The following is a 27213-nucleotide window of genomic DNA, read 5'->3' as shown; positions in this document are numbered from 1 at the left end:
ACACGCAAAGGGTGGTAGAAGTTTGGAACACTCTTCCGCAAATGGCAGTTGATGTTAGCTCAATTGTTAATTTTAAATCTGAGTTTGATTGATTTTGTTAATCAAAGGTATTAATGATGTGGAGATGCCAGTGATGGACTGGGGTGGACAAATGTAAGGAATCTTACAACACCAGGTTATAGTCCAACAATTTTATTTTAAAATCACAAGCTTTCGGAGATTATCTCCTTCGTCAGGTGAGTAGTGAATGCATTAAGGTAAGTGAAGGTATTAAGGGATATGGGGCTAAGGCGGCTATATGGAGTTAGGTCACAGATCAACCACGACCTCAGTGAATGGTGGAACAGGCTCGAGGGGCTAAATGGCTTACTCCCATTCCTATGTTCCTACTCATTCCTATGTCATTGGTTCCTACTTGAACCACAACTTCTAGCTGGTTTCCCTCATTGCAGAAGGGTTTCCAGTGTAATCCGGTGCTATGTCAGGAGCATGAGAAAGTGACCTTGTGGTCTGATATTCCCCAGCCCCAGAAACGAATGGAAAAAAAATGCAACTTTTTTTGCAACTTTTCAGTACAGAATCCTGCTGAGCAAGGCTTTCCTTGTGGAAAGATTGCTGATTTGTCTGAATTTCCAAAGGGGGTGATTGCCTCAATTGTGGAACCAAAGAGCTGACTTTGACGAGGTGTGAAAACCTCCAGTTTCAAACTGACTCCCTTGAGTCACGTGAGTTACTGGCACAAGCAAGAAGTGAATTAACATTTAACACAGTCGCACACAAAATCTGCGCAATTGCTTTACTATTAAATGCAACATACTTGAAACCAGCAGCATAGAAAGATCCGAAGAGTTAGCAGGTTCCTTTGGGATCCGTTGATACTCTGGCAAGTCCAATTACAAAGTTTGATTTCAAATACATGTTGCAACAGGCTGAATGGTGGGGATCGGCCTAAAGGGTAGACAGTAGAAAGTAACTCGTTCCAGTCCCTTAATCCCTTTCCATAAAGTTTTATCTGAGCAAAATGAATAGTTTGTTTGACAACCGAACTTCAAGAGACGTGCTAACTTGCAGTAAAAGTCTGCACAGCAACTGTTGGTAATGTCGATCAAAATCATAGATTTAAATTTAATCCTAAATGCATGAATTGTTTGGAACGAATCAGCATTATTCGGTTTCACACCATTGAGTGCTGGGGGAATTTTAGTTGACTGAATATTCATTTTAAGGGTCTCAAACGTTTCATGATGACTTTTGTCCATTTCCTCCACAGTCGCACGTTTTATCATATATAAAAAAATCATTACTCAAAAAGGTTACCTTATACGCCAGTGGTGACGATTCCTTGAGACAGGAGAGGCCCGCCCAAACACAAAGATTTTCCCACACCAAAGAATGCTATGTACTAACATTCTTCGAAGGATCCCTGAAAACTCAACAGGGCGGACAGCTCAGGGTCTACGTAATCTGCATGGGAGATGTGTCAACTTGTCGTTTCGTTTGAAGGAAATTATTAACTGAAACCTCACAAACCAAACCTCAGGGCTACACCAACGTTCGTCCCATCCTATCTAACACCATCTGAACTTCAATGAATTGCGAAGCAAGTGTGAAGCGGGTATTTTTGACGAGCCAAAAATACACAAGTGGCAGGTATAAATGCAAGAAGGAACAATGCTTGGCATCAGTCCTACTCGAGCCAGATCCGAGCAAACACACAGAGACATAGCAGTGACTTTGCTTGATTTCAGACAGTTTGAACTTCTCGAATCCATGATGTTTTTGGCTTGTTTCATCTTTGGTATGGTCAGTAGCCTACTATCAGGCTCTGTAAGATGTGCGCCCCTACAGTCAATGGAGAAACCACTAGAACTGCTGAGGCAACACTTCGTAAGTACTGATATTAATGTTTAACAATTTGAACAGGCATGTCATTCATAATGTTACGCTTGATGTAGTGCAACATGATTGCTCATGTTAAACACGAATGAGATACAAGAGTTATTGGTTAAATAATGCATAATTTGAGTAAAGTAAAGCTCCAATTAGATTGCTCGACTTACTCTACATGAAGTTGTTGAGTTGAACGTAGCTTTATAGTGCAATCGTTTATGTTTGGATTCTCATTGTACGACTTGTGATTCAAACTGTTTCTAGAATATAAACCATCCCGAGGTTGCTGAAGGAGGGGCCAAGTTTACCAAAATACTTTTGAACTATAAGTCACAGGTGAGATTCTGCTCAAAATGTTTTCTTGTATTTAAACACAAACCCATTTCCATCGCCGTATTCATCTAATTTCTTCTATTTGTCTCCCAGTCCCGTGAATCAGGCATTGTGTTGACCGGCATAGCGAGATGGTATTTAGATTTATTTGCGAACATCGTTAAGACCCATCAGCACGACGAAATCAAGCAGCAAATTGAAAAAGTTGCGAATGGCTTGCAAGAGTGGTTGCAATCTGACAAATACAATGCAACGGGTCTCCTCAATGATCTCAGCGAATTAAAGAATATTAAGGTAAGCACCCGTCCGCACCTCTGCTTTCACACTGATTTCTCAGTTTGACAATTATTCGGATGTATATTTATGTTTACCTTTATCTTTAACAGTGGGACGATCAATTGGTTCAGCGCAAAGCAATCCTTGAGCTTCAAATATTACTGCAAAAAATGGATGCGATTGGGAAGAGAAGACGCAAGAGGAACATGGGAAGGCAGAGGACTTAAAGATTATTTTACTGCAGTCGCAAGACATATGTCTGTAACAAGTCAAAAGTTAACATATTTATTTCATATTTAATAATTTATATTTGCTGTAATGACAAGTTTATCATAATATTGTTAATCTTACCAATTGCTCTCTTGTATCAGTGGACTTTGAGTATTTATTAGGAATTCCACGTGTCAATTAAGGCGAAACTTTTACAGACCTAAATACCATTGCAATGCGGTAATCATTTTTAATATTTTATTTTTGCTTTTGATCAAACACCACATGGCCTAAAGCTTGACATGTTAGAATACAGGTAGAACCTACAACTACTTGTTATATCTCAGCAGAATATCATTAACCCTGGAACAATAATCATGCTTCTTTCATTAAACAAAATAGGGAATTGTTTACAAAGACTACAGCCTAAATTGTAAAAGTTTCATCTTAAAAAGACAGTGTGCAATATATACTTTTTTTTTTAAAAAAAGAAAATTTAAAATCTACTTTTGTCAGATCTGTGTCTGAATTGTCTTGTTATTAATTAACAGAATAAAAGATATAAATTTATTTTATATTCTGAGGTTGTGTCTCTATGCAAAACACGTGTTAGCCATTGTAACTTTAATCAAGCTCTTCTAAATAAGTAGTCAAAACAAACCTGACCTTCTGACCATCAAGCTAAATTGCCAGATGAAATGTCATTGGATCTTGCTAATCAGAGATGTTTTAATAAATGGATAAGTAATAAATGGACAGAAGAACGAACCTCAATGGATGTTAATACTGATTAAAAAGGCTAAAGGCAACCCTGTAGGATATGACTGAAGAACTTACCAATACAAAGTTTATTTCGGAAAGGAAAGATACGTATCTTATGGAACAATAACTTCACTCTGGAATAATGCAAAAGCCTTCAGTGAAATTTGCCATAATGTTACCAGAATGATGGATATCTAATGCATGGATGCAACGAAGTAAAGCATTGAAAATGGAAAGTGAAAATTGATGCAAAATCATGTGGGGTTTTGATAGAGCAAGTAGGGAGAAACGGTTTCCTTTGGCAAGTGGGTCATAACCAGAGGTCATGGATTTAAATTGGCAAAAGAATTAGAGGTGAAATGAGGAGAATTTTTTTCACAGAGGTTTGTTAAGATCTGGAATACACTACCTGAAAGGGTGGTTGAAGCAGATTGCATCGGAATATTCAAAGGCAATTTGACATGTACTTGAAGAGGGCAAATTTGTAGGGTTATGGGGAAAAAGTTGGCGTATGAGACTAAATTGGAAAGCTCTTTCAAAGACCCAGCACAAGCATGATGGGCCAAATGGTCACCTTCTGTGTTGTAAGATTTCATCATTCTATGATGGTTATTCACTAATGCTGTTGGCTGAGGTAGTAAACCAACCTCATGTGCTATTGTAATGCCTAGTTAATCTGTTCAAAAATGTTTCACCAAATTCTGTGAGGTTCAATTAATGTTAAAAGAGCACAGGAAGATGTTAAGTCTTACCCTGGTCTCCTTGGTTACCAGTAAATGATGCTTACAATAATTTCCATATCCTATCCTGTGGTCAGCAATCAATGTTGTAGATGTGGGTTTATATAGAGCAGGAGGAACAATGGCCTGGAATTTCCTGAATGGCACAACGTGGAAGTTAGACTCAGAAATGTGCCAATTCCCAAACCCATTCTGTTGATGTCAAGTTACCCTCAAATTTCCAGTGAATCACATTAGAATATGCCTGAACGTAAAATGGGCAGAAATCAACATAAACAATCGGGGCCCAAAGAAAGCGTCAAACTCACACCAGATATTTCTTCTTTAAATATGAAAATTAAAGTTTCAACTCATTTAACCATCATTCATGCACATCAGGCACAGCATGTTTAACAACCTGCAATTGAGTAGCTTTTCAATTTTTAATGTGACTTATAATTATGTCATAAAAATCTATTCAAAGAAACAAAATACAGAATAGTTCTCCGAGGATAATTTAAAAAAACGCTAAAAAATCATAATAAGACGCCAGAAAAATGACTGTTTCCTACTGCTCTGAAATCTGGTCAGATTTTGAAGAGAGCCTCTGAGCAAGCGCAATTGCAGGAAATGTGCATATAATGCCCTGTAACTTGGGGGCAGGGCCATTATTATAGGCGGAGATGCATTTGGATGGAGGGATCGATAGATGATCGTAAAGGCACTTGGAGATTTGGGCATATTGTATTTACGCCCAAAATTCCACGATCTTTTAGGCTGTGTATTTGATTTGCACCCAGTTTGTGTGTATCTGGGTGCAAATACGCAGGAAATCCCAGGCTAACCTTTGAAGAAATTATTCAAATATAGTAGAAGACAAACTAATCATTATAATGTTTTGATTTGACAGTTTGTGAAGTCAGCCTGCACAATAAACATAAAGATATGATGCAAAAGAACAGCCAGGAAAATAGTACACTTTCCCAAGCGCTCCCAAGCTTGAATAATGGTATGTAATTCCAAAGATAGAAATGCTTTCAATTTTCTTTTTACTTATTTTATGATCCTAATGATTGTGCTTATTTAATAGGTTTGCAAAAGTTTCAAAGAAGTTCGTTGAGGGCTTGATAATCATTTGTTTTCAAAAACTGGAATAAATAGCTTTCTTCGGTTCAAATTAACATACTGCTATTAAAATTGAAATATGTGATTTATGGAAAAGGTAATTTTGTTAGTGGTAACAGCAAAATATTAGCCAATCACAATAGGCCTGCAATAATAAAGTTTTAATGCTTCTTAAGCAGCTAACAAGTCACTTAATCAAAATAAATGCCCAAAAGTTTACTCGTCCCAAAGCAGTTGTACTTGTGGTAGAAAATAGCCTTACGCCAGCAGAGAGAGTCCCAGTTTACTCACAAGATTTCTTGTTCAAGAATGAGGTGAATTGCAATACAGATAAAGATTTGAGTGCAGTTATATGGTTAAATTTGGGTTGGTATGAAGCTGTTTTGGTTGTATATTGATGAGTGTATAACTTGTGTGTTGGGGCAGTGATTTAATTCCTGAGTGTGCTAAAGACTAGCTCCAAGTGGTTGTTTCACATTATTCTATGTTCATTGCGGATGCAGTAAGACTTCAAGCCCAGCATGAAGCCGCATTTTAAAAATGTCCAGGTGATGCACTGGACCTAATACAAACTTCATAAATTTATTTTTCAGTGTTTTTAATGTCACAAGAAAGTGGATGTTCCAGCTTGTGCTTTCCTAACTTTAAAAATGAACGGCTTGGGAAACGGAGCTCCGTGCTTGCATCTAGATAAAATGCACGGTGTTCCTTTATCACTGACCTCAATGCAATTTTCAGTAACCCCTGCAACTCAGGTTTGCCTACCGAGCGTCAAATTTTACATGTTGGTCTGGGAAAATCTCATTTGCTTTTATCCTACTTCTTATGTGGTCATTCTTTCCTGTTGATTTTACCTCAGTTGCAGTTTAAGTTGCACCACTTGCCTATATGACACAGTAACTGACCACCTTCAAACTGTCAGGACTTTTGCAACTAGAATTATGCCGGAAAGAAATGTTGCTTGGGGTGAGTACCAGATATTTGCACCCTGCACATATATAGTTTCCATATTTACATACTAATAACAGCTTTTGATCAGTCTTTTATATTTTACGTAGTTTCCAATGGCAACAAAGTTTTGTCAAAAAGATCAGGGCCGACTCATATTATTATATAAATCAAAAGAATGAAATTTCACATCATACGTCCTACTGATTTCCTTTAATGTTAATTTCTTGTATGAATTTACCACTTCTAATTGACATCCTATTTTAAATCCCCAAGTTTTTTTTGGTTAAGATTATTTCAAAATGTAAGATTCCATTAAAACTGTGACCAAACACAAACAACTGAAGTAAAAAAAACTCCACTGGTATTTGGGAAACATATCTGCAAGTTTTTGTTTCAAAGGGGAAGGAACATCTAGGGCTTCACAGTATTCCTCTATTTTATAGACAAAAATAATAGTCAAGGCAACTTTTTTTTGAGGTTTTAGTAAAAATGGCAAGTTTCTTACCAGCATGGTGACCCTCAGTTTGGGCATCCCTCTTTGTTAGACTGCTCTGGTAATATTCAATTCCAGAAAGCAGTGCTGGGTGTGGATGGAAATTTCTCAGCCTGTAGCATAGCTTCCCAGGGCTTCACCTCCAGAAGAGGTTAGGAGATAACCGCCTCAAGGGTCTAGCACTGGCACAAGTGGAATGGACCATATGGTCTCCTTTTCTATGATTCTGTGATAAGTAGTATTGATGGTTTTAAAAGTCTGTAAAAGGCAACTGGAATATAAAGACAATGGGAATTATAGGGCTTTCAGTTTTAAGCTAATGGGGAAAGAATGAGTTAGATTAAGAAATGATTCTCTTGATTCCAACACATTGAGGCTGCAGGGGGGAGGAATAGCATATGGAGTATATTTGGAGCTTAGGAGTATTGAAAAAGGGAAATTTAGAGGAGCAATAAGCATAATAAAACAGCAAGGCAGGAATGGCTATGATGGAAAGAGAGGTTGGAGGTTAAAGGTGAGAGAGGGATCATCTATTAGATGACAATATTTTTTCACTGTCATGTCCAGTAGTTTAAGTGGAGTGTCAATAGGGAATCCCCAGAAGTCAAGGCAGCATTCAAGTCTTGGAGTATCTTGGACTTTACAGGAAGTTAAGAATTTTTTGAGAGAAAAAGAAGTATCTGGCACAAAAGAGGAAACCACCTTCTTGGAGGGTTTCATTACACTATTTCTAGAAGGTAAAGATTCACTTTCTAGAAGCAATGTAAAAAAAAATACGTCAGAGCTTAGAATGACTACTTAATACTGTAATTTTTGTTAAATAATTCTGACCTGAAAGTACTGGAATTCTTCTTATAAAGTAGAATTTGGTATGGCCACTGGCAGTTTTAGTATTGTTGTCTGATGTGGTATTGCGTCATTGGGCTATTTCAATTTTATGATAATGTAGAATAGAAATGAGGGTCTTTGCCTCCTGTTACATGACCAATTTTGAGAAGATACAACACTGTTTTGAGTGCATATTGAAGCTTAAGTGGCAATAGAATTTAGTAGTCTGATTAGCAATCTAACTTTGGAGCATGCAAAAGCAAGGTAAACTTGTGCTGTGGGGGAGGGTTTAAACTAATTTGCCTGGGGATGGGCACCAGAATGAAACATTAGAGAGGAGAAACAAGTTGCATAGAGGGCTGGGAGGGACAAATAGCACATGAGTAAAGAATAGTTCAGAAATAGGAGGGATCAGAGAGGGGAAAAATATGAGGCAATCTAAGATGAGTTTGGAGAGCATGTGCATAAATGCACGTAGCATGGAAATAAGGTTGGTGAGCTGCAGGCTTAAGTTACCAAATGGGACTATGATATAGTGGCAATAACAGAGACCTAGCTCAAAGAAGGGGAAGATTGGGTACTTAATATTCCTGGCTACAAGGTATTCAGGAAAAATAGGGAAGGAAAGAAAGGAGGGCGTGGGGGGAGTGGTGACAGTATTGATCAAAGAAATTATTAATGCACTGGAAAGGGATGATATTACATCAAAATTACAGTTCAGAAACAGGCCATTTGACCCAACTGGTCTATGCTGGCATTTATGCTCCTCACGAGCTCCTCCCTTCCTACTTCATCTAACCCTATCAGCATACCCTTCTATTCCTTTCTCCTTCATGTGCTTATCTAGCTTCCTCTTAAATGCATCTAAGCTATTTGCCTCAACTACTCCTGTTTCACATTCTTACCACTCTTTGGGTAAAGATGTTTCTCCTGAATTTCCTATTGAATTTATTAGCAACTATTTTATATTTATGACCTCTACTTTTGGACTCCTGCACAAGTGGAATCATTTTCTCTACGTGTACCCTATCAAACCCTTTCATTATCTGAAAGACGTCTATCAGGCCACCCTTCAGCCTTCTCTTTTCTAGAGAAAAGAGCCCCAACCTGTTCAGCCTTTCCTGATAAGTGTAGTTGAGGGGTCAAGGACTGAATCTATTTGGTTAGAATTAAAGAACAATAGAGGAGCTATTACGCTACTGGGTTTACAATATAGGCCACCAAACAGTAGGAAGGAGATAGAGGAGCAAATTTGCAGGCAACTTACAGAAAGATGCAAGAACCATAGAGTAATGATAATGGGGGACTTCAATTATCCCAATTATAGACTGGGACAGTAACAGTGTAAAGGGCAAAGAGCTGGAGAAATTCCTGAAATATGTACAAGAGAACTTTCTTTAACAGTATGTTTCCAGCCCAACGAGGAAGGATGTAGTGCTGGATCTAGTTCTGGGGAAAGAAGTGGGGCCGGTGGGGTATATTTCAGTGGGGGAGCATTTGGGGAACAGTGATCACAATATCATTAGGTTTAGAATAGTTATGGAAAAGGACAAAGAACAATCAAATGTGAAAATACTTAACTGGAGGAGGGCTAATTTCAGTGAGTTAAAAATGGATCTTGCCCAGGTGGATTGGAATCAAAAATTGGTAGACAAAACAGTAATTGAACAATGAGAGGCCTTCAAGGAGGAGATAGCTCAGGTACATATTCCCACAAGGGGGAAAGGAAGGCTTTCCAAAGCTAGAGCTCCATGGATGACTAAAGATATACAGATTAAAATAAAAAAGGTTTATGATGATTGAAAGGTTCATAATACAGTAGAGAACCAGGCTGAATACAGAAAGTACAGAGAAGATCTATAAAAGGGACTAAGAGAGGCAAAGAGAGAGTATGAGACTAGATTAGTGGCTAACATAAAAGGGAACCCAAAAGTTTTTTATAAACATTTAAATGGTAAAAGGGTAGTCAAAGGAAGGGTGGGACCAATTAGGGACAAACAAGATCTTCTTGTGGAGGCTGAGGTACTAAATGAATACTTTGCATTGGTCTTCACTGAAAAAGAGGATGCTGCCATTGTAGCAGTAAAGAAGGAGGTAGTAGCGATATTGGATAGGATAAAAATAGATAAAGAGGAGGGACTTAAAAGATTGGCAGTACTCAAAGTAGAAGTCACCCGGTCCAGATGGGATGCATTCTAGATTACTGAGGAAAGTAAGGATGGAAATTGCAGAGGCTCTGGCCACAATCTTTCATTCCTTGTTCGATATGGGGACATGCCAGAGAACTGGAGGATTGCAAATGTCAAACCCCTGTTTAAAAAGGGTATTAGGGATAAACCCAGCAATTACAGGTCAGTCAGCCTAACATCGGTGGTGGGGAAACTATTAGAGACAATAATACAGGACAAAATGAATTGGCACTTGGAAAAGTTTGGAATAATAAATGAAAGTCAGCATGGATTTGTTAAAGGAAAATTGTGTTTGACTAACTTGATTGAGTTCTTTGATGAAGTAATGGAGAGGGTTGATGAGGGTAGTACAGTTGATGTTGTGCATATCGACTTAGAAACATAGAAAATAGGAGGAGGAGTAGGCCATTCAGCCCTTCGAGTCTGCTCTGCCATTCAATATGATCATGGCTGATCCTCTATCTCAATACCATATTCCAGCTCTCTCCCCATACCCCTTGATGCCTTTTGTGTCTAGAAATCTATCTATCTCCTTCTTAAATATATTCGGTGACTTGGCCTCCACAGCCTTCTGTGGTAGAGAATTCCACAGGTTCACCACCCTCTGAGTGAAGAAATTTCTCCTCATCTCAGTCCTAAATGGCCTATCCCGTATCCTGAGACTGTAACCCCTTGTTCTAGGCCCTCCAGCCAGGGGAAACATCCTCCCTGCATCCAGTCTGTCTAGTCCTGTCAGAATTTTATACGTTTCAATGAGATCCCCTCTCATTCTTCTAAACTCTAGTGAATACAGGCCTGGTCGACCCAATCTCTCCTCACATGACAGTCCTGCCATCCCAGGAATCAGTCTGGTGAACCTTCGCTGCACTCCCTCTATGGCAAGTATATCCTTTCTTAGGTAAGGAGACCAAAATTGTACACAATACTCCAGGTGTGGTCTCACCAAGGCCCTGTATAACTGCAGTAAGACATCCTTGCTCCTATACTCAAATCCTCTTGCAATGAAGGCCAACATACCATTTGCCTTCCTAACTGCTTGCTGCACCTGCATGTTTGCTTTCAGTGATTGGTGTACAAGGACACCCAGGTCCCTTTGTACATCAACATTTCCCAATCTATCACCATTTAAATAATACTCTGCCTTTCTGTTTTTCCTTCCGAAGTGGATAACTTCACATTTATCCACATTGTACTGCATCTGCCATGTATTTGCCCACTCACTCGACTTGTCTAAATCACCTTGAAGCCTCTTTGCATCCTCCTCACAACTCACAATCCCACCAAATTTTGTGTTATCAGCAAACTTGAAAATATTACATTTGGTTTCCTCATCCAAATCATTGATATATATTGTGAATAGCTGGGGCCCAAGCACTGATCCTTGCGGTACCTCACTAGTCACCGCTTGCCACTCAGAAAAAGACCCATCCTACTTTCTGTTTCCAGTCTGCTAACCAATTTTCAATCCATACCAGTATATTACCCCCAATCCCATGTGCTTTTAATTTTGCACACTAACCTCTTATGTGGGACTTTATCAAAGGCCTTCTGAAAATCCAAATATACCACATCCACTGGTTCTCCCTTATCTATTCTACCAGTTACATCCTCAAAAAACTCCTGTAGGTTTGTCAAACACGATTTCCCTTTCATAAATCCATGTTGACTCTGTCTAATCCCATTGATATTTTCTAAGTGTCCTGTTATCACATCCTTTATAATAGACTCTAGCATTTTCCCTACTACTGATGTTAGGCTAACCGGTCTGTAGTTCCCTGGTTACTCTCTCTCTCCTTTTTTAAATAGTGGGGTTACATTTCAAAAGGCATTTGATAAAGTACCATACAATAGACTTGTTAGCAAAATTGAAGCCCATGGGATTAAAGGGACAGGGGGAGCGTGGATACAAAATTGGCTAAGGGACAGAAAGCAGAAAGTAGTGGTAAATGTTTTTCAGATTGGAGGTACGTATACAGTGGTGTTCCCCAGGGGTTAGTATTAGGACCATTACTCTTTTTGATATATATTAATGACCTGGACTTGGGTATAGAGGGTATAATTTCAAAGTTTGCAGATGACAAGAAACTCAGAAATATAGTAAACAATGTGGAGCGTAGTTACAGACTTCAGGGAGACATAGTCAGACTGGTGAAATAGGCAGACACATGGCAGATGAAATTTAAAGCAGGGAAGTGTGAAGTGATACATTGTGGTAGGAAGAATGAGGAGAGGCAATATAAACTAATTGATACAATTTTAAAGGGAGTGCATGAACAGAGAGACCTGGGGTGCACATACACAAATCTTTGAAATTGGCAGGACAAGTTGAGAACGCTGTTAAAAAAGCATATGTGATCTTGGGCTTTATTAATAGAGGCATTGAATACAAAAGCAAGGAAGTTATGCTAAACCTTTATAAAACACTAGTTAGGCCTCAGCTAGAGTATCGTGTCCAGTTCTGGTCCCACACTTTAGGAAGAATGTCAAGGCCTTAAGGAGGATGCAGAAGAAATTTACTAGAATGGTACCAGGGATGAGGGACTTCAGTTATGAGGTGAGACTGGAGAAGCTGGGGTTGTTCTCCTTGGAACAGAGAAGGATAAGGGGAGATTTGATAGAGGTGTTCAAAATCATGAATGGTTTTGACAGAGTAAATAAGGAGAGACTGTTTCCAGTGGCAGAAGGATCGGTAACCAGAGGACACAGATTTAAGGTGATCGGCAAAAGAGTCAGAGGCGACATGAGAAAACATTTTTTTATGTAACGAGTTGTAATGATCTGGAATGCACTGTCTGAAAGGGTGGTGGAAGCAGATTCAGTAGTAACTTTCAGAAGGGAATTGGATAAATACTTGAAGGGAAAAAAATTACAGGGCTCTGGGGAAAGAGCAGGGGAGTGGGACTAATTGGATAGTTCTTTCAAAGAGCTGGCACAGGCACAATGGGCTGAATGGCCTTCTCCTTTGCTGTACCATACTATGTACTATGTACTGACACTGCTTGTGTTTCACACAGGAAGCAGCATAACTAGTTCAGTGTGAAGGTCCAAATGGTTTCGGGAACTTTTTAGATTTATTTAGAAATATTTTTCATGCCTGCTGTCTCCTAACATTAAAACTAGCCAACTTGGTTTCAAAGCTTGGGGTGTCCAAGGACACAAATGCTATGTTTCTTTATTTCTGAGCTCAGTGCAACCTGCAGTAAGGGACAGGCAGCAGTGTAATCTGAGGATATTTCACTTAACATCCCACTTTACAGATGCTGGTCTGAAATTGGTATCTGTAGTATAACTCCAGCCTAAGTACTGACAAAATATTCAGCTTTCAATGGATACAGAACAAATCAAAATTTGAAAGGGATTATGGCCCAGAATTTCCTGGAATGGTGGCGTATGCTGTAAATTATGTTGTTTTGCACGTCAATGTTCCTGTTGCGAACTTATGCCACAATTTCCTGGAAAACTTATTTGTATACACTAAGCATAGTGGCGAATCAGGGCCTCAGAATTGATGAAGCCAATAGCTGACCCCATCTGTATCAATGAACTAATTAAGCAGATCAATATTGGCATGACCTGAGTCATAGAATTCTGAATTTCAGATTCGTTCACTGTGCTGAACTTGATCACTTGCAGAAAACTGTTTGAGTTTTGGACACACTCAGCAGCTGAATTCAATTTTCAGGAACACCCTAAGTTAGAGATTTAGTTTATTTACTATTTATTTAGAAGATGATTTTAGTAATTTAAGCTACCTAAAAAGTCTCAGATTAAAAAACCCTCTTTTCTATCAATGGCATGTGTAGGCACTTTAGTGTCTTACGCAATGCACTCAATATACACTAACTCTAAGACAATGATGAAGAAGTGTTTTGGTGGGTTTTATGTAAGGAAATATAGTTTCCACATAAATTCAGTAATAGTGATTAAAAACACACAACCATGCTATCTGAGGCATAAACAGTGAAATAAAAGGATGGGCCTTTATGTCGCTAGGCAATCACATTCCAGAATCAATAGACCTTGACTCATGGTACCACATGTACTTTTGATATGTAACTTTTACTGTCTTTATATGATCACCTTTCTGTATTAATCAAACAGTATATAGAATATATAGTAACTAACTCGCATTTATGGATTTTGTAAGTTTTGTAAGGCCTTTTGCTTCTAAGGTAATGAACACTGGTGGAGATTCCTAACATAAACAATTGCAGCCACAGAATGAGACAGTTGTCCAAGCTGCTAACATAACAAGGAGGCCTCAGAATTAATGGCTTGGGAACAGACAGGGAGTAAGATAACAGGTCCAAGCCACCGGCTTCGGCCTTGAAGTGAAGATAAGTTGGAGGGGCAGGCCCCTCTAGTGCTGAAAGCCAATGACTGGTCAACCAGAGGATATGACATTTTGATGGCCACTCAATCACCCCTTGCCCGTGAAATGTAGAGATAAGGGGCTCGATCTTCGGACATCCGAGAGGGCGGGTTCGTGGCGGGGGGGGCTCCAAAAATCGGGGATTCCCAGGGCGGGTCCGGAGCCCGGCTCCAACCCGCCCACTTCCGGGAGCCCCAGTGACGCGCTTAGTTGCGCGCAGCCCCCGCATACGAGACTCCCGCCGGCAATTAAAGCCGGCGGGATCCCACTTAAACCAATTAATTAGATAGTTCAGATCATTTACAGACCTGATTTGTAGGATATTTAAGGAGGGGTGGGATTTTCAACTCAAATGAGACTGGTTCCCGTACTGCGGGAAACACTCCCAGTTGAAATGGATGTGTTGCAGCCACCAGCCTGTGGCAGCTGCAAAGGTCCATTTGACAGGTTGGGGGGGGGGGGGGGGGCGGGGGAAGACCCTCACTCATTGCAGGACAAAGTTTAGCCTCCACCACCCTCCACCTATCAATAAAATTCACAAACTTGCACACTTACCCTGGTGTCCAGACATATTTACCTACCTTGCGGACCCCCTCAGATGTACATCTTCTGGATGGGGGCCGCCATATTTGCAGTCATGACCTCCTTGGAGGACGAACAGCATCACCAGCCTTGCTGGCCACTCCATCTGCCTCTGACACATGGAGCTCCACAACACATTGCTGTGACACATCCACCTGCACAGCAGGAGGGAGGGCAACCGCAGAGAGAGATGCATAGCAGAAGGCACTGCCATCGCCGCAGGGTCTACAGACTGAGGCTCAGCTTCCTGGACCTCTCTGAGCAGCAGTGCACATGGAGGCTCAGAGTCACTCGACATGTAGTCGTGGATATCTGCAGCCTCCTTCATGCCGAGCTGCTCCCGGCTGGCCCGAGCACCATCTTCTTACCTATCTCTGTCAAAGTCACCACTGCCCTCAACAACTTCTCCTCCGCATCCTTTCAGTGTGCCACCGGGGACATGGCCGGCGTCTTTCAGTCGTCTGCACAAAAGAGCTCTGCAGTGACACAATGGGTGGCATCAGGTGTGGGTCTTCATGGTGATCCTCAGGAAAGGGCATTATTGCACAAACCAGACAAGGTTTGCAAAGATATGGCAGTAGTGGTGACAATATAATATGTAATATGAGTTGATCAGAAATAAAATATAAGTAAAAACCATGACAAACCCTCAAATATCCTTGTGCATCCCCTTCATGCTTACAACATGTTTGCCTTACGCTTCCTACTACACATCTGTGATGCATGCCCTGTGGCTGCAGCACAGGTAGTGGCAGGTTGGGTGAGGCTGACCGTGAAAGAGATGCATGAGAGGGTGAGCATGAGACGGAGCCACGATATTGTATGGGGATTGGGTTGAGTGGTATTGGCGGGATGAGTACTGGCGAGGTGAGTAAGTGCAGGCAAGATGAGGATGAGCTTTGAGTGGGTGTGAGGAGTGATGTGATAGAGTAGTGTTGGCAGTGCAGAAGGAGATGTGGGGTGGGGGCGGTGATGTGGCAGATGGAGTGTAGGGGAATGTATAAGTGTACTCACTTCGGCTGACCTACTTAGGTGATTGAAGCGCTTCCTGCACTGTATGCTGGTGCGTGATATGTTGGTGGTGCTGGTGACCTCCTCTGCAACCTCAAGCCAGGCCTTTGTGGTGGCAGAGGCAGGCCACTTCCTCCCGTCCGCCGGGGAGAAGGTCTCTGTCCTCCTCCTCCTCACCCCATCCAGTAGGACCCGGACTGAGGCATCATTAAACCTGGGAGCAGCCTTCCCCCGGGGCTGCTCCATGCTGTAATTTTGGCTCCTTTCTGCAGCATTAGTCAGTGGAGGACTGCCCCTTTAAATAGGGATCCTCCAGCCGACAGCCTATGATGCGGCTGCGCAGTCCACCTGCTGCGCAGCTTTCCAGCATGAAACCCGGAAGCCTAGGTAAGTGCCTTCAATTAGGCTGTGATAGCGTGCGGAGCACCCCGAATTCACTGGGCGCGTTACCCACGTGCCCAGTCGACCCCCCGCTTCCAACCCGCCTCCCTCCTAAAATCGAGCCCAAGAAGTGGGCTGACTCTTTTTCCTTTGTAAAAAGAGATACACGACGCCTCATTGGCCAACTCGCCCTTTAGAAAGACCCCAATAGGGTAAACACCTATGTCAGTAACAGCCCCTGTGCCGTCCCCCAAAAGTAGCATAAAAGAGAGACCCCTTGCTAGAGTCAGGTTGTAGAGGACAGAAAATAAGGTACCTAGCAGGTAAACGAGAACAAGAGCACGTGTATGAGGGAACATAGGATGGAGTTGCGGCCTCTACCCAAAGGACAACGGGGTAATATAATTCTCAATTGTGCTTTGTAAACTACTGCTTCAATACTGTAAGGTATTGATTCATATTTGTGCTAAATAAAGTCATATGGCTATTAACCATTATGGAGTCAGTCTCGAACAGTTGAACAGAGAGTCAAATTGACTACATTTAGCTCATAACTAAAGATATCAAGAAAGAACAGAGATTTTATTTTATATTAAGCAATTATTTTGAACGCATAAATTTAAATACATTCACAGATCAAATAAATTGATTTAATGACTTTGTACTTAACTTGAGAGCTCGACTTCACAATGTACACAATGATAACTTATTTTTCACAGTGAAATGTCAAAGCCTGTTTTTATTATATATACATAAAAGTCCATTCACATGATTCCAGACCGCAGAGATGAAGCTCCACAGCTTTTATGGTCCTCCGAGGCTGAAAATCACATGGAAGCCATAAATCATGTGAATACCAGGTGATCAAGGGCCCCCCATGCCATTATTTTTCAGTCTATGTGGCTGGGTGAGAAAACTAGCATAAATCCAAGAAATTTGCAATCGCCATTGACGTCAATGTTACACAGTTTCGGCGAAGGTATTGGCAGAATGGTGCAAAAGTCCCAGGAAATGATGGTGATGCATGAATAACGGCATAACTCACTTACGCCATAACTGCCTGAGTCTTGTGTGCTGGAAAATGGACCCAAAGCCCAAGATGGCGCAAGTTTCCAGGAAATCCTGGGCCTACATGTTTATTTTATAAAGAAAACATTTTGTATTATTTATGATATGTTAATTTGTATTAACTTCAAATAAATATTATTGACTCACCTGTATTCTTAACCCATAATGCAACAGAGTACTTGCTTACACTTTTTGACCTGCATCGAATTTTAATCACCACCTTGATAAAGAAGGCGTTGTTAACAGTTTTGTTATTTTCTGCACAGTCAAACTGAAAGTCATCTTTGTGATAACGCCTGTGCATTGTATAAAGTACAGGAAAATTGTACCACATGAAAATGTAAGGATGCCAAAAGAAACTTCTCTACTAAAATCTGCAAGAGGTTCTGAGATGCAGCTACAAAATAGCTGTTCAATGACCAAAGATGCTTCATAGGAAAGTACGATCAAGCTACACATACGGATTTCCTTGTATCAAAGAAATAATTGGGTTTTCTTCAACAATTAGCTTTGTTTGCCTGTATTTTCCAACTGAGCAGTATTGAATAGTGTAAATTTATTGTTTGACTTTACCATAGAGGAGTCAATTACCACTCCATGAGTTCTTAATATTAATTTAAAGCATTTGTCTTGCCACAGTATCACAGTGTGCATTTGCCTACACAAGATATTACTGATCCTATAATCATTTCGACTGCCTATGTAAGCTGCCATTCACAAATGTGAATGCTTTCAATATGAATTTATATTTTGACTTAAATTTTCTTAATTAGCCCTTTAATGGATGGGTATAGCTCTTCAGATGTGCACCATGACCTGGTTGTCTCTGTAATCTCCTTTCTCTTATGGTTGGGGAGAATCATGGGGGCAAATTTTAACAGGGAGCTGGGAAGAGGGCGGGGGGGTTAATTCCTGATGGGAAACCCGGAAGTACAGGTTTCTCGGACGTCCTTACGATATTGACATAATGATTGTCTTTCATTTTTTTCCTATAGGTTTCCTGCCCGACAGGCCAGCCAGATTGACAGGCTGGCTGTCAGTCGGACGGGAGAGCAGCCAGGGAGTGGATGCCAGCAGGTAAGTCTTAGATTGGGGAGGGAAAGGGGGAAGAGAGGGTCAGGGTCGGGGGTCATTGGGTGTGTCAGTTCTCAGGGGGGTTCAGGTGTCACGGGGGGGGGTCCATCATCGGGGGGGTCAGTCATTGTGGGGGTCGGGGGTCATCGGTGAGTTGGTCATCGGGGGGTGAGGTCGGGTGTCATTGGGGGGTCGGTCATCGGGGGTTGGGGTCAGGGGTCATTGGGATCGGTCATGGGGGGGGTCAGTCAACGTGGGAGTCGGGGGTCATCGGAGGGTCGGTCAACGGGGGGTTATCAGGGGCTCAGTCATGGGGGTGTCGGACATTGGAGGGTCGGGGGTCGGGGGGTTGGTCATCACGGGGGTCGGTCATCAGGGGTCGGGGTCGGGGGGTCATCGGGGGCTCGGGGTCGGGGTCATCGGGGTACGGGGTTATCGGGGGTGGTTGGTCATTGGGGGTCGGGGTCATCGGGAGGGTTCGGTCATTGGCAGTGGGGTTAGGGGTCATCGGGGGGTCAGTCATTGGGAGAGTCATCGGGATCGGCGGTCATTGGGGGGGTCATCAAGGACTCATTCATGGGGAGATCGGACATCGTGGGGGGATCGGAGATCGTGGGGGAAGGTCGGAGATCGTAGGGGAGGGTCAGAGATCATAGGGGGGTCGCAGGTCGTGGGGGGGTTTGGAGATCGTGGGGGGGTTCGGAGATCGTGGGGGGGTTCGGAGATCCTGGGGGGGTACGGAGATCGTGGGGGGGTTCGGAGATCGTGGGGGGTCGGCCAATTGTGCGTGTGGGATTGCAGCAGGTAGGCTAGTTGGGCCTGGAGGAAACACTCCTGCTCCTCCTGGCCCACAAGCAGTGCAATATAGGCTTTCTTGCCTCCTCAGCGTGAAGCAGAAGGCCCAGCAATCCCGGCCCCCAGGGGTTAAAAATGAAAAACCTGTCAAAATGAAGATCCGCGGCCTCCTTAAAAGATTTTACTGACCGACCCGCCTCCTGAGAGTGAGTTGGTTGCCCACCCCTCGACCCGCCTCCATTAAAACCAGAAGTGGGCAGGTTGGAGGCCGGTTGGGGTCGGCTTTGACTTTTTTTTACGATTTTTACCTTCCCACCCGCCTCCCAACCCAATTTACCCCATGGTGAGAAAAGGTTTGGGTAACCTCACTTTAGATGAAAATTGTCATGTTTTTGCGATTATTAGGAAATCATTATTCTTTTGACATCTCTGAGAGCGATTAAGGGAATCGGATATATAAATTGGTGCTGTTAGTGATCTCTGTCTTTGTTATCTGACCCCTTGTGTATTCAGTATTCTTGGATGTAATGTGTCCCTGACTAACCTGTCTGAACACCATCCACTCCTTTGATTGCTGTGATTATCTCTCTGCCGAGATGTGATAACGGGCAGTTGGAAAGATTATCTGTAATCACCAGGCATTGTTCTCTGACTATATATGCGGTGCCTTTATGGAACCCTTCACTCACCTGACGAAGGAGCAAAGCTCCGAAAGCTTGTGATTTCAAATAAAGCTGTTGGACTATAACCTGGTGTTGTACGACTCCGTACAACAGTCAGATCAAGGCTGATCTTCGACCACAACTCCACTTTCCTGCCGCATCCCCATATCCCTTGATTTCCCCAGAGTCCAAAAATCTATCTATCTCAGCCTTGAATATATATTCACAACCCTCTGAGTGAAGAAATTCGTCCTCATCTTCGTCTTAAATGGTTGACCCTTTATCCTGCGACTAGTTCTAGACTCTCCAGCCAGGGGAAACAACCTCTCAGCATCTACCCTGCCAAGCCCCCTCATATTCTTATATGTTTCAATGAGATCACCTCTCATTCTTCTAAACTCCAGACAGTTTAGGCCCATTCTACTCAACCTCTCTTCATAGGACAACCTTCTCGTTCCAGGAATTAATTTAATGAACCTTTGTTGCACCGCCTCTCAGGCAAGTATATCCTTCCTTAGATAAGGAGACCAAAACTGAATGCAATACTCCAGGTAAGGTCTCACTAAAGCACTGTACAATTGTAGTAAAACTTCCTTACTCTTGTACTCCAACCCCTTTGCAATAAAGGCTAACGTCATTTGCTTTCCTAATTGCTCGCTGTACCTGCATAATAACTTTTTGTTAAATCTCATATTTAAAATTAACAATTGAGCTAATATCAATTGCCGTTTGCGGAAGAGAGTTCCAAACTTCTACCACCCTTTGCGTGTAGAAGTGTTTCCTAACTTCACTCCTGAAAGTCCTGGTTCTATTTTTTAGGCTATGTCCCCTAGTCCTAGACACTCCAACCAGCAGAAATAGTTTCTTTCTATCTACCCTATCAGTTCCCCTTAATATCTTCAAAACTTCGATCAAATCACCCCTTAACATTCTTAATTCCAGGGAATACAACCCTAGTTTGTGTAATCTCTTCTCACAATTTAACCCTTGGAGTCCAGGTATCATTCCACTAAATCTACGCTGCACTCCCTCCATGGCCAATATATTGTTCCTAAGTTGCAATGCCCAGAACTGAACACAGTATTCCTGGTATTGTCTAACCAGGGCTTTGTATAGCTGTAGCATAACTTCTACTCCCCTGTATTCTAGTCCTCTAGGTATAAAGGCCAGCATTCCCTTAGCTTTTTTGATAATTTTTTGTACCTGTCCATGATATTTTAATGATCTATGTACATGGGCCCCTAAGTCTCTTTGGACCTCCACTGTTTCGAACTTTTCACCATTTACAAAGAACTCTGATCTATCCTTTTTAGGTCCAAAAGTGGATGACCCCACACTTACCTACATTGAAATCCGTTTGCCACAGTTTTGCCCATTCATTTAATCCATTAATATCTCTCTGTAATTTTATGCTTCCATCTACACTGCTTACAATGTTGCCTATCTTTGCGTCATCGGCAAACTTGGATATGTGGCTCTCTATCCCGTCATCTAAGTCGTTAATAAATACAGTGAATAGTTGAGACCCCAACACAGATCACTGTGGGACACCACTAGTCAGATCCTGCCAATTTGAGTACCTGCCCATTATTCCTACTCTCTGTCTCTTGCCGTCAGCCAATTTCCTAACCGGGTCAATAATTTGCCCTCAATTCCATGAGCTTCAACTTTAGCCAGCAGTCTCTTATGAGGGACTTTATCGAATGCCTTTTGGAAGTCCATATAAACAACATTCATAGACATTCCCCTGTCCACTACTTTAGTCATATCTTCAAACAATTCAATCAGATTTGTCAAGCATGATCTACCCTTTACAAATCCATGCTGGTTCATAAGAACATAAGAAATAGGAGCAGGAGTAGGCCATACGGCCCCTTGAGCCTGCTCCGCTATTCATTCAGATCATGGCTGATCTTCGACCTCAACTCCACTTTCCTGCCCGATCCCCATATCCATTGATTCCCCTAAAGTCCAAAAATCTATCTATCTCAGCCTCGAATATACTCAATTACTCAGCATCCACAGCCCTCTGGGGTAGAGAATTCCAAAGATTCACAACCCTCTGCGTGAAGAAATTCCTCCTCATCTCTATCTTAAATGGCTGACCCCTTATCCTGTGACTATGCCCCCGAGTTCTAGACTTTCCAGCCAGGGGGAACAACTTCTCAGCATCTACCCTGTCAAGCCCCCTCATAATCTTATATGTTTCAATTAGATCACCTCTCATTCTTCTAAACTCCAGACTGTATAGGCCCATTCTACTCAACCTCTCCTCATAAGACAACCCTCGCATCCCAGGAATTAATCTAATGAACCTTTGTTGCACCACCTCCAAGGTAAGTTTATCCTTCCTTAGATAAAGACACCAAAACTGTATGCAGTACTCCAGGTGAGGTCTCAACAAAGCCCTGTACAATTGTAGTAAGACTTTCTTACTCTTGTACTCCAAACCCTTTGCAATAAAGGCCAACATACCATTTGCCTTCCTAATTGCTTGCTGTACCTGCATGCTAACTTTTTGTGTTTCTTGTACCAGGACACTCGAGTCTCTCTGGACACCAACATTTAATAGTTTCTCACCATTTAAAAAATATTCTATTTTTCTATTCTTCCCACCAAAGGGAATAACCTCACATTTCCCCACATTATACTCCATCTGTCACCTTCTTGCCCACTCACTTAACCTGTCTATATCCCTTTGCAGACTCTTTGTATTCTCCTCAAAGCTTATTTTCCCACCTACCTTTGTATCATCAGCAAACTTGGATACATTACACTTGGTCCCTTCATCTGAGTCATTAAAATAGATTGTAAATAGCTGAGGCCCAAGCACTGATCCTTGCGGCACCCCACTAGTTACAACCTGCCAACCTGAAAATGACCTGTTTATCCTGACTCTCTATTTTCTTTCCGTTAACCAATCCTCTATCCATGCTAATATATTACTCCCAACCCCATGAGCGCTCATCTTGCGTAACAACCTTTAGTGTGGTATCTTATCGAATGCCCTTTGAAAATCCAAATATACTACATCCACTTGTTCCCTCTTATCTACACTGCTAGTTACATCCTCAAAAAACTCGAATAAATGTCAAACATGATTTCCCTTTCATAAAACCATGTTGACTCTGCCTAATCATATTATGATGTTCTAAGTGCCCTGTTACCACTTCCTTAATAATGGATTCCAACATTTTCCCGACGACTGATGTCAGGCTAACTGGCCTGTAGTTCCTTGTTTTCTCTCTCCCTCCTTTCTTGAATAGTGGGGTTACATTTGCTACCTTCCAATCTACTGGGACCATTCGAGAATCTAGGGAATTTTGCAAGATCATAACCAATGCATCCGCTATCTCTGCAGCCACCTCTTTTAGAACCCTTGGATGTAGGCCATCAGGTTCAGGGGATTTATCAGCTTTATTCCCATTAGTTTCTCAAATATTTTTTCTCTATTGATATTAATTACTTTAAGTTCCTCAGTCTCATTAGCCCTTTGGCTCCCCACGATTCTGGTATGTTTTTTGTGTCTTCTACTGTGAAAACAGATACAAAAAATTTGTCAAACGCATCTGCCATTTCCTGATTCCCCATTATAATTTCTCCTGTCTCAGCCTCTAGGGGACCAACGTTTACTTTTGCTACTCTCTTCCTTTTTACATACTTGTTGAGGCTCTTACAATCCGTTTTTATATTTCTTGCTAATTTACTTTCATATTCTATTTTCTCCCTTTTTATCAATTTTTTTGTCCTCCTTTGCTGGTTTCTAAAACTCTCCCAATCCTCAAGCTTACTTACTCTTCTTGGTAACATTATAGGCCTCTTCTTTTAATCTAATACTCTCCTTAACTTCTTTAGTTAGCCACGGATGGATCATTTTTCCCATGGAGTTTTTAGTTCTCAATGGAATGTGTATTTGTTGAGAATATTGAAATATTTCTTTAAATGTTTGCCATTGTTTATCAACCGTCATATCCTTTAATCTAATTTCCCAATCTACCTTAGCCAACTCGCCCCTCATACCTATGTAATTGGCTTTATTTAAGTTTAAGACTTTAGTTTTTGACTTAAGTACCTCACTCTCAAACTCAATGTGAAAGTCTATCATATTATGATCACTTTTTCCCAGAGGATCCTTTATTGTGAGATTACTAATTAACCCTGTCTTATTACACAATGCAAGTTCTAAAATAGCCTGTTCCTTGGTTGGTTCCATGATGTATTCTAGGAAACTATCTCAAATGCATTCCATGAACTCGTCCTCCAGACTACCTTTGCCAATTTGATTTGCCCAGTCCATATGAAGATCAAAATCTCCCACAATTACTGCATTATCATTGTTACAAGCTCCTATTATTTCATGATTAATACTCTGTCCAATGGTATAGCTACTATTAGTGGGCCTATAAACTACTCCCACCTGAGTTTTCTGCCCCTTGTTATTTCTTATTTCCACCCATATAGATTCTACTTCCTGATCTTCCAAGCTAAGATCCTTTCTCACCACTGTCTTTATGTCATCCTTTAGTATTAGGGCTACACCCCCTCCTTTTCCATTCTGCCTGTCTTCTCTAAACGTCATGTACCCTGGAATATTTAATTCTCAACCTTGGTCACTTTGCAACTAGGGGTTCGATTTTTGCACCCGCGATCGGGTGCGTTCGTGGCGGGAGGCTGTGAAAATCCGGGATTCCCGGGGCGGGTCTGGAACCCGGCTGCAACCCGCCCACTTTCGGGTTCCCCAGTGACGCGCTGACATGCGCGCAGCCCCCGCATGTGGGACTCCCGCCGGCAATTAAAGCCAGCAGGGTGCCACTTAAAGTGCTGAAACAGGTACTTCAGGTTGTTTACAGACCTGATTGACCTGATATTTTAGGAGGGATGGGATTTTGAAATGAACTGAGACTGTTTCCCGTACTGGGGGAAGCACTCCCATTCAAATGGACATGTTGCAGCCATCAGCCTGTGGCAGCTGCAAAGGTCCATTTGACATGTTGGGGGAGGGGGAGACCCTCACTCATTGCAGGAGGCCACTCTGTCACTTTGGACAAAGTTTGGCCTCCACCACCCTCCTCCTAACAATAAAATGCATAAACTTGCACACTTACCCCGGTGTCCAGACACATTTACCTACCTTGCGGACCCCCTCAAACTTCCGGATGGGGCCGCCGTAGCTGCAGTCATGACCTCCTTGGAGGGCGAACAGCATCACCAGCCTCACCGGCCACGCCGTCCACCTCTGACACGGAGAGCTCCAAAACACAGTGCTGTGACACATCCACCTGCACAGCAGGAGGGAGGGCAACCACAGAGAGAGATGCGTAGCAGAAGGCACTGCCCTCGCCGCAGGGTCTACAGACGGAGGCTCAGCTTCCTGGACCTCTCTGAGCAGCAGTGCACATGGAGGCTCAGAGTCACTCGACATGTAGTCGTGGACATCTGCAGCCTCCTTCATGCCGAGCTGCTCCCGGCTGGCCTGAGCACCATCTTCTTACCTGTTGCTGTCAAAGTCACCACTGCCCTCAACAACTTCTCCTCCGCATCCTTCCAGGGTGCCACCGGGGACATCGCCGAGGTCTCTCAGTCGTCTGCACAAAAGAGCCCTGCAAATACACCTACATCCACTCTGCAGTGACACAGTGGGTGGCATCAAGTGTGCGTGTTCATGGTGAACCTCATGAAAGGGATCTATTCCACAAGCCAGTCAAGAATGGGCAAGACGTGGCAGTTGTGGTGATAATAATAATATTTATTGTGCATGTGAAAGAAAACAAATATAAATGAAAAACATGACAAATCGTCAGACACCCTTGTGCATTCCCTTTGTGCTCACAAAACCTTCGCCTTGCGTTTCCGGGAACCCCTACCTGTTGCTACCCCTGTGGCTTCAGCAGAGGTAGTGGCAGGTCCATGCTCTGAACGATGAAATGCTTTGGGCCGACGCCCTCTGGGTTTGGGTGCCCGTGAGAGCCCCTCCAAAAACTGCTCCACCTGCGCCTATGCAGGGGCAGACTCGGCCACCTGGAGAGGGGGCAGCATTGCGGGCACTGGTTGAGAGGGGGGGCAATGGGTGAGACGTGGGAGCGCTTTGAGTGGCGTCCCCATTTCCATGTCCCCTTTCACCATCATCCCTCTCATGGCCCAGGCCCACATCACTCCTTCCACCCTGCTGGACGGCAGTTTGGAGGACTTGTGTGAGGCCTTGGAAGGCCACATGTAAAGTATCTGTCAGCCTGTTCAAGGCAGCAGAATGTTGCTCACCCTGAATCTGAATGGCCGTTGTCAGGGCCTGAATGGACTCATTGTTGAGCCATGCTTGACGCTCGAGGGAGGCTAGCCTTTCCTCCATCGCAGACATTCTCGCACCTACCCGCGACACTATCTCAGAGATGCCTTCACGTCCCTGCGACACTACCGCGGAGATACCCTCTTGTACCTGTGCCACCATTCCCCTCATGCAGGAGTTGGACTCCTCCATCCTCTGCACGATTGTGGAGAGCGCGCGTGGCACCTGTTCCAGTACCTCGGCAATGTGCTGCTGCCCCTCGATGACTCTCCTTTTCATTCTGGCCCCCAGGGTTCAGCATCTGTGTCCAGCTGAGCAGAGCCTGGAGAAGAGTGCTCCCACCGACGTGGACTCTCCACAGCTGCCCCTGCCACCAGGGTTTGCTCGTGCTCACATATGCGTGGTGACTCACCATGTGCAAGCCCAACTAAGTGAGGACGGGGACCCACCGAGGTGTATGTATCTGCGCTGTTGGCAGCATGGCTCAGATGTGATGATAGACCTTCAGAGGCCGGCAGGTCCTCTGAGGAATCGCCCTCCACAGTCACGGCGCTCACAGATGGCCCTGCAAGAGAACAGAAAGCAATATTAGGCATGTGGACAGATGTTGAGGTGCTGCAGATGCCAAGTGATGCTGAGATCATTCGCTATCATGAGTGCTGAGTGTTAGCTTTCTGTCACCGGCCGCTTGTGCAATCCCAGCCTCGGCATCCGCCAGGGACAGGCACTCCAGCGTGCGGCTGATGTCCAATGCCTGCTGCTCTGCGTCCGTTAGGACCACCTGGTGTGGCGGGCCCCCTCCAGTCCGTGCCCGCTCCCGGGTGTTCTGGCATCTCTTCTATCAAGGCAAAACAAAGAGGCGTGATTGAGTGATGGTTGCATGGTGAACCGCTGTATGCATTGGTGTGGTTGGGGTTTAGCGTGAAGGAGATGCATGGGAGGGTGCGTGTGCAACATAGCCATGATATTGTATGAGGATTGGGTTGCGGTGAGTATGTGCAGGCAAGGTGAGGATGATAGTTGAGTGGATGTGAGGAGTGATGCGAGAGCGCTGTGGTGGCAGTGCAGAAGGGGTTGTGTGGTGGTGGAGGTGATGTGGAAGACGGAGTGTGGGAGAATGCGTAAGTATACTCACTTTGCCTGACCTGGTTAGGTCATTAAATCTCTTCCTGCACTGGACCCAGGTTTGTGGCACATTGCCGCAGCTGA

The 27213-nt window shown here is 43.0% G+C and overlaps 1 protein-coding gene and 1 long non-coding RNA gene across 2 annotated transcripts in view; one reads left to right on the top strand and one right to left on the bottom strand.

The window, feature by feature from the left end:
* The first annotated feature begins 1294 nt into the window (after positions 1–1294).
* LOC137334659 (interferon gamma-like) lies at positions 1295–3284 on the top strand. Its single transcript, XM_067999501.1, has 4 exons — positions 1295–1887; positions 2155–2226; positions 2317–2517; positions 2610–3284. Exons 1-4 carry the CDS (start codon positions 1657–1659, stop codon positions 2724–2726), a joined length of 621 nt encoding a protein of 206 aa, XP_067855602.1. The 5' UTR covers positions 1295–1656; the 3' UTR covers positions 2727–3284.
* Positions 3285–16786: 13502 nt separating this feature from the next.
* Positions 16787–27213, bottom strand: part of LOC137334970 (uncharacterized) — a 30551-nt gene continuing 20124 nt past the window's right edge. Inside the window, exon 4 of the long non-coding RNA XR_010966286.1 lies at positions 16787–17250. This is a non-coding gene — a long non-coding RNA (uncharacterized lncRNA). The remainder of the gene's footprint in view (positions 17251–27213) is intronic.

Source organism: Heptranchias perlo, chromosome 18 (genome assembly GCF_035084215.1).
Source record: "Heptranchias perlo isolate sHepPer1 chromosome 18, sHepPer1.hap1, whole genome shotgun sequence".
Taxonomy (NCBI): domain Eukaryota; kingdom Metazoa; phylum Chordata; class Chondrichthyes; order Hexanchiformes; family Hexanchidae; genus Heptranchias; species Heptranchias perlo.
The sequence above is the reverse complement of the archived record's forward strand: the minus strand, read 5'-3'. Positions and strand labels throughout refer to the sequence as shown.

Bases quoted from the DNA above. Each gene is read 5' to 3' on its own strand.
- LOC137334659 (XM_067999501.1), top strand. From the start codon at position 1,657: ATGCAAGAAGGAACAATGCTTGGCATCAGTCCTACTCGAGCCAGATCC. The intron at 1,888-2,154 runs GTAAGTACTGAT...AACTGTTTCTAG, and splicing joins AACTGCTGAGGCAACACTTC to AATATAAACCATCCCGAGGT. The intron at 2,518-2,609 runs GTAAGCACCCGT...TATCTTTAACAG, and splicing joins GCGAATTAAAGAATATTAAG to TGGGACGATCAATTGGTTCA.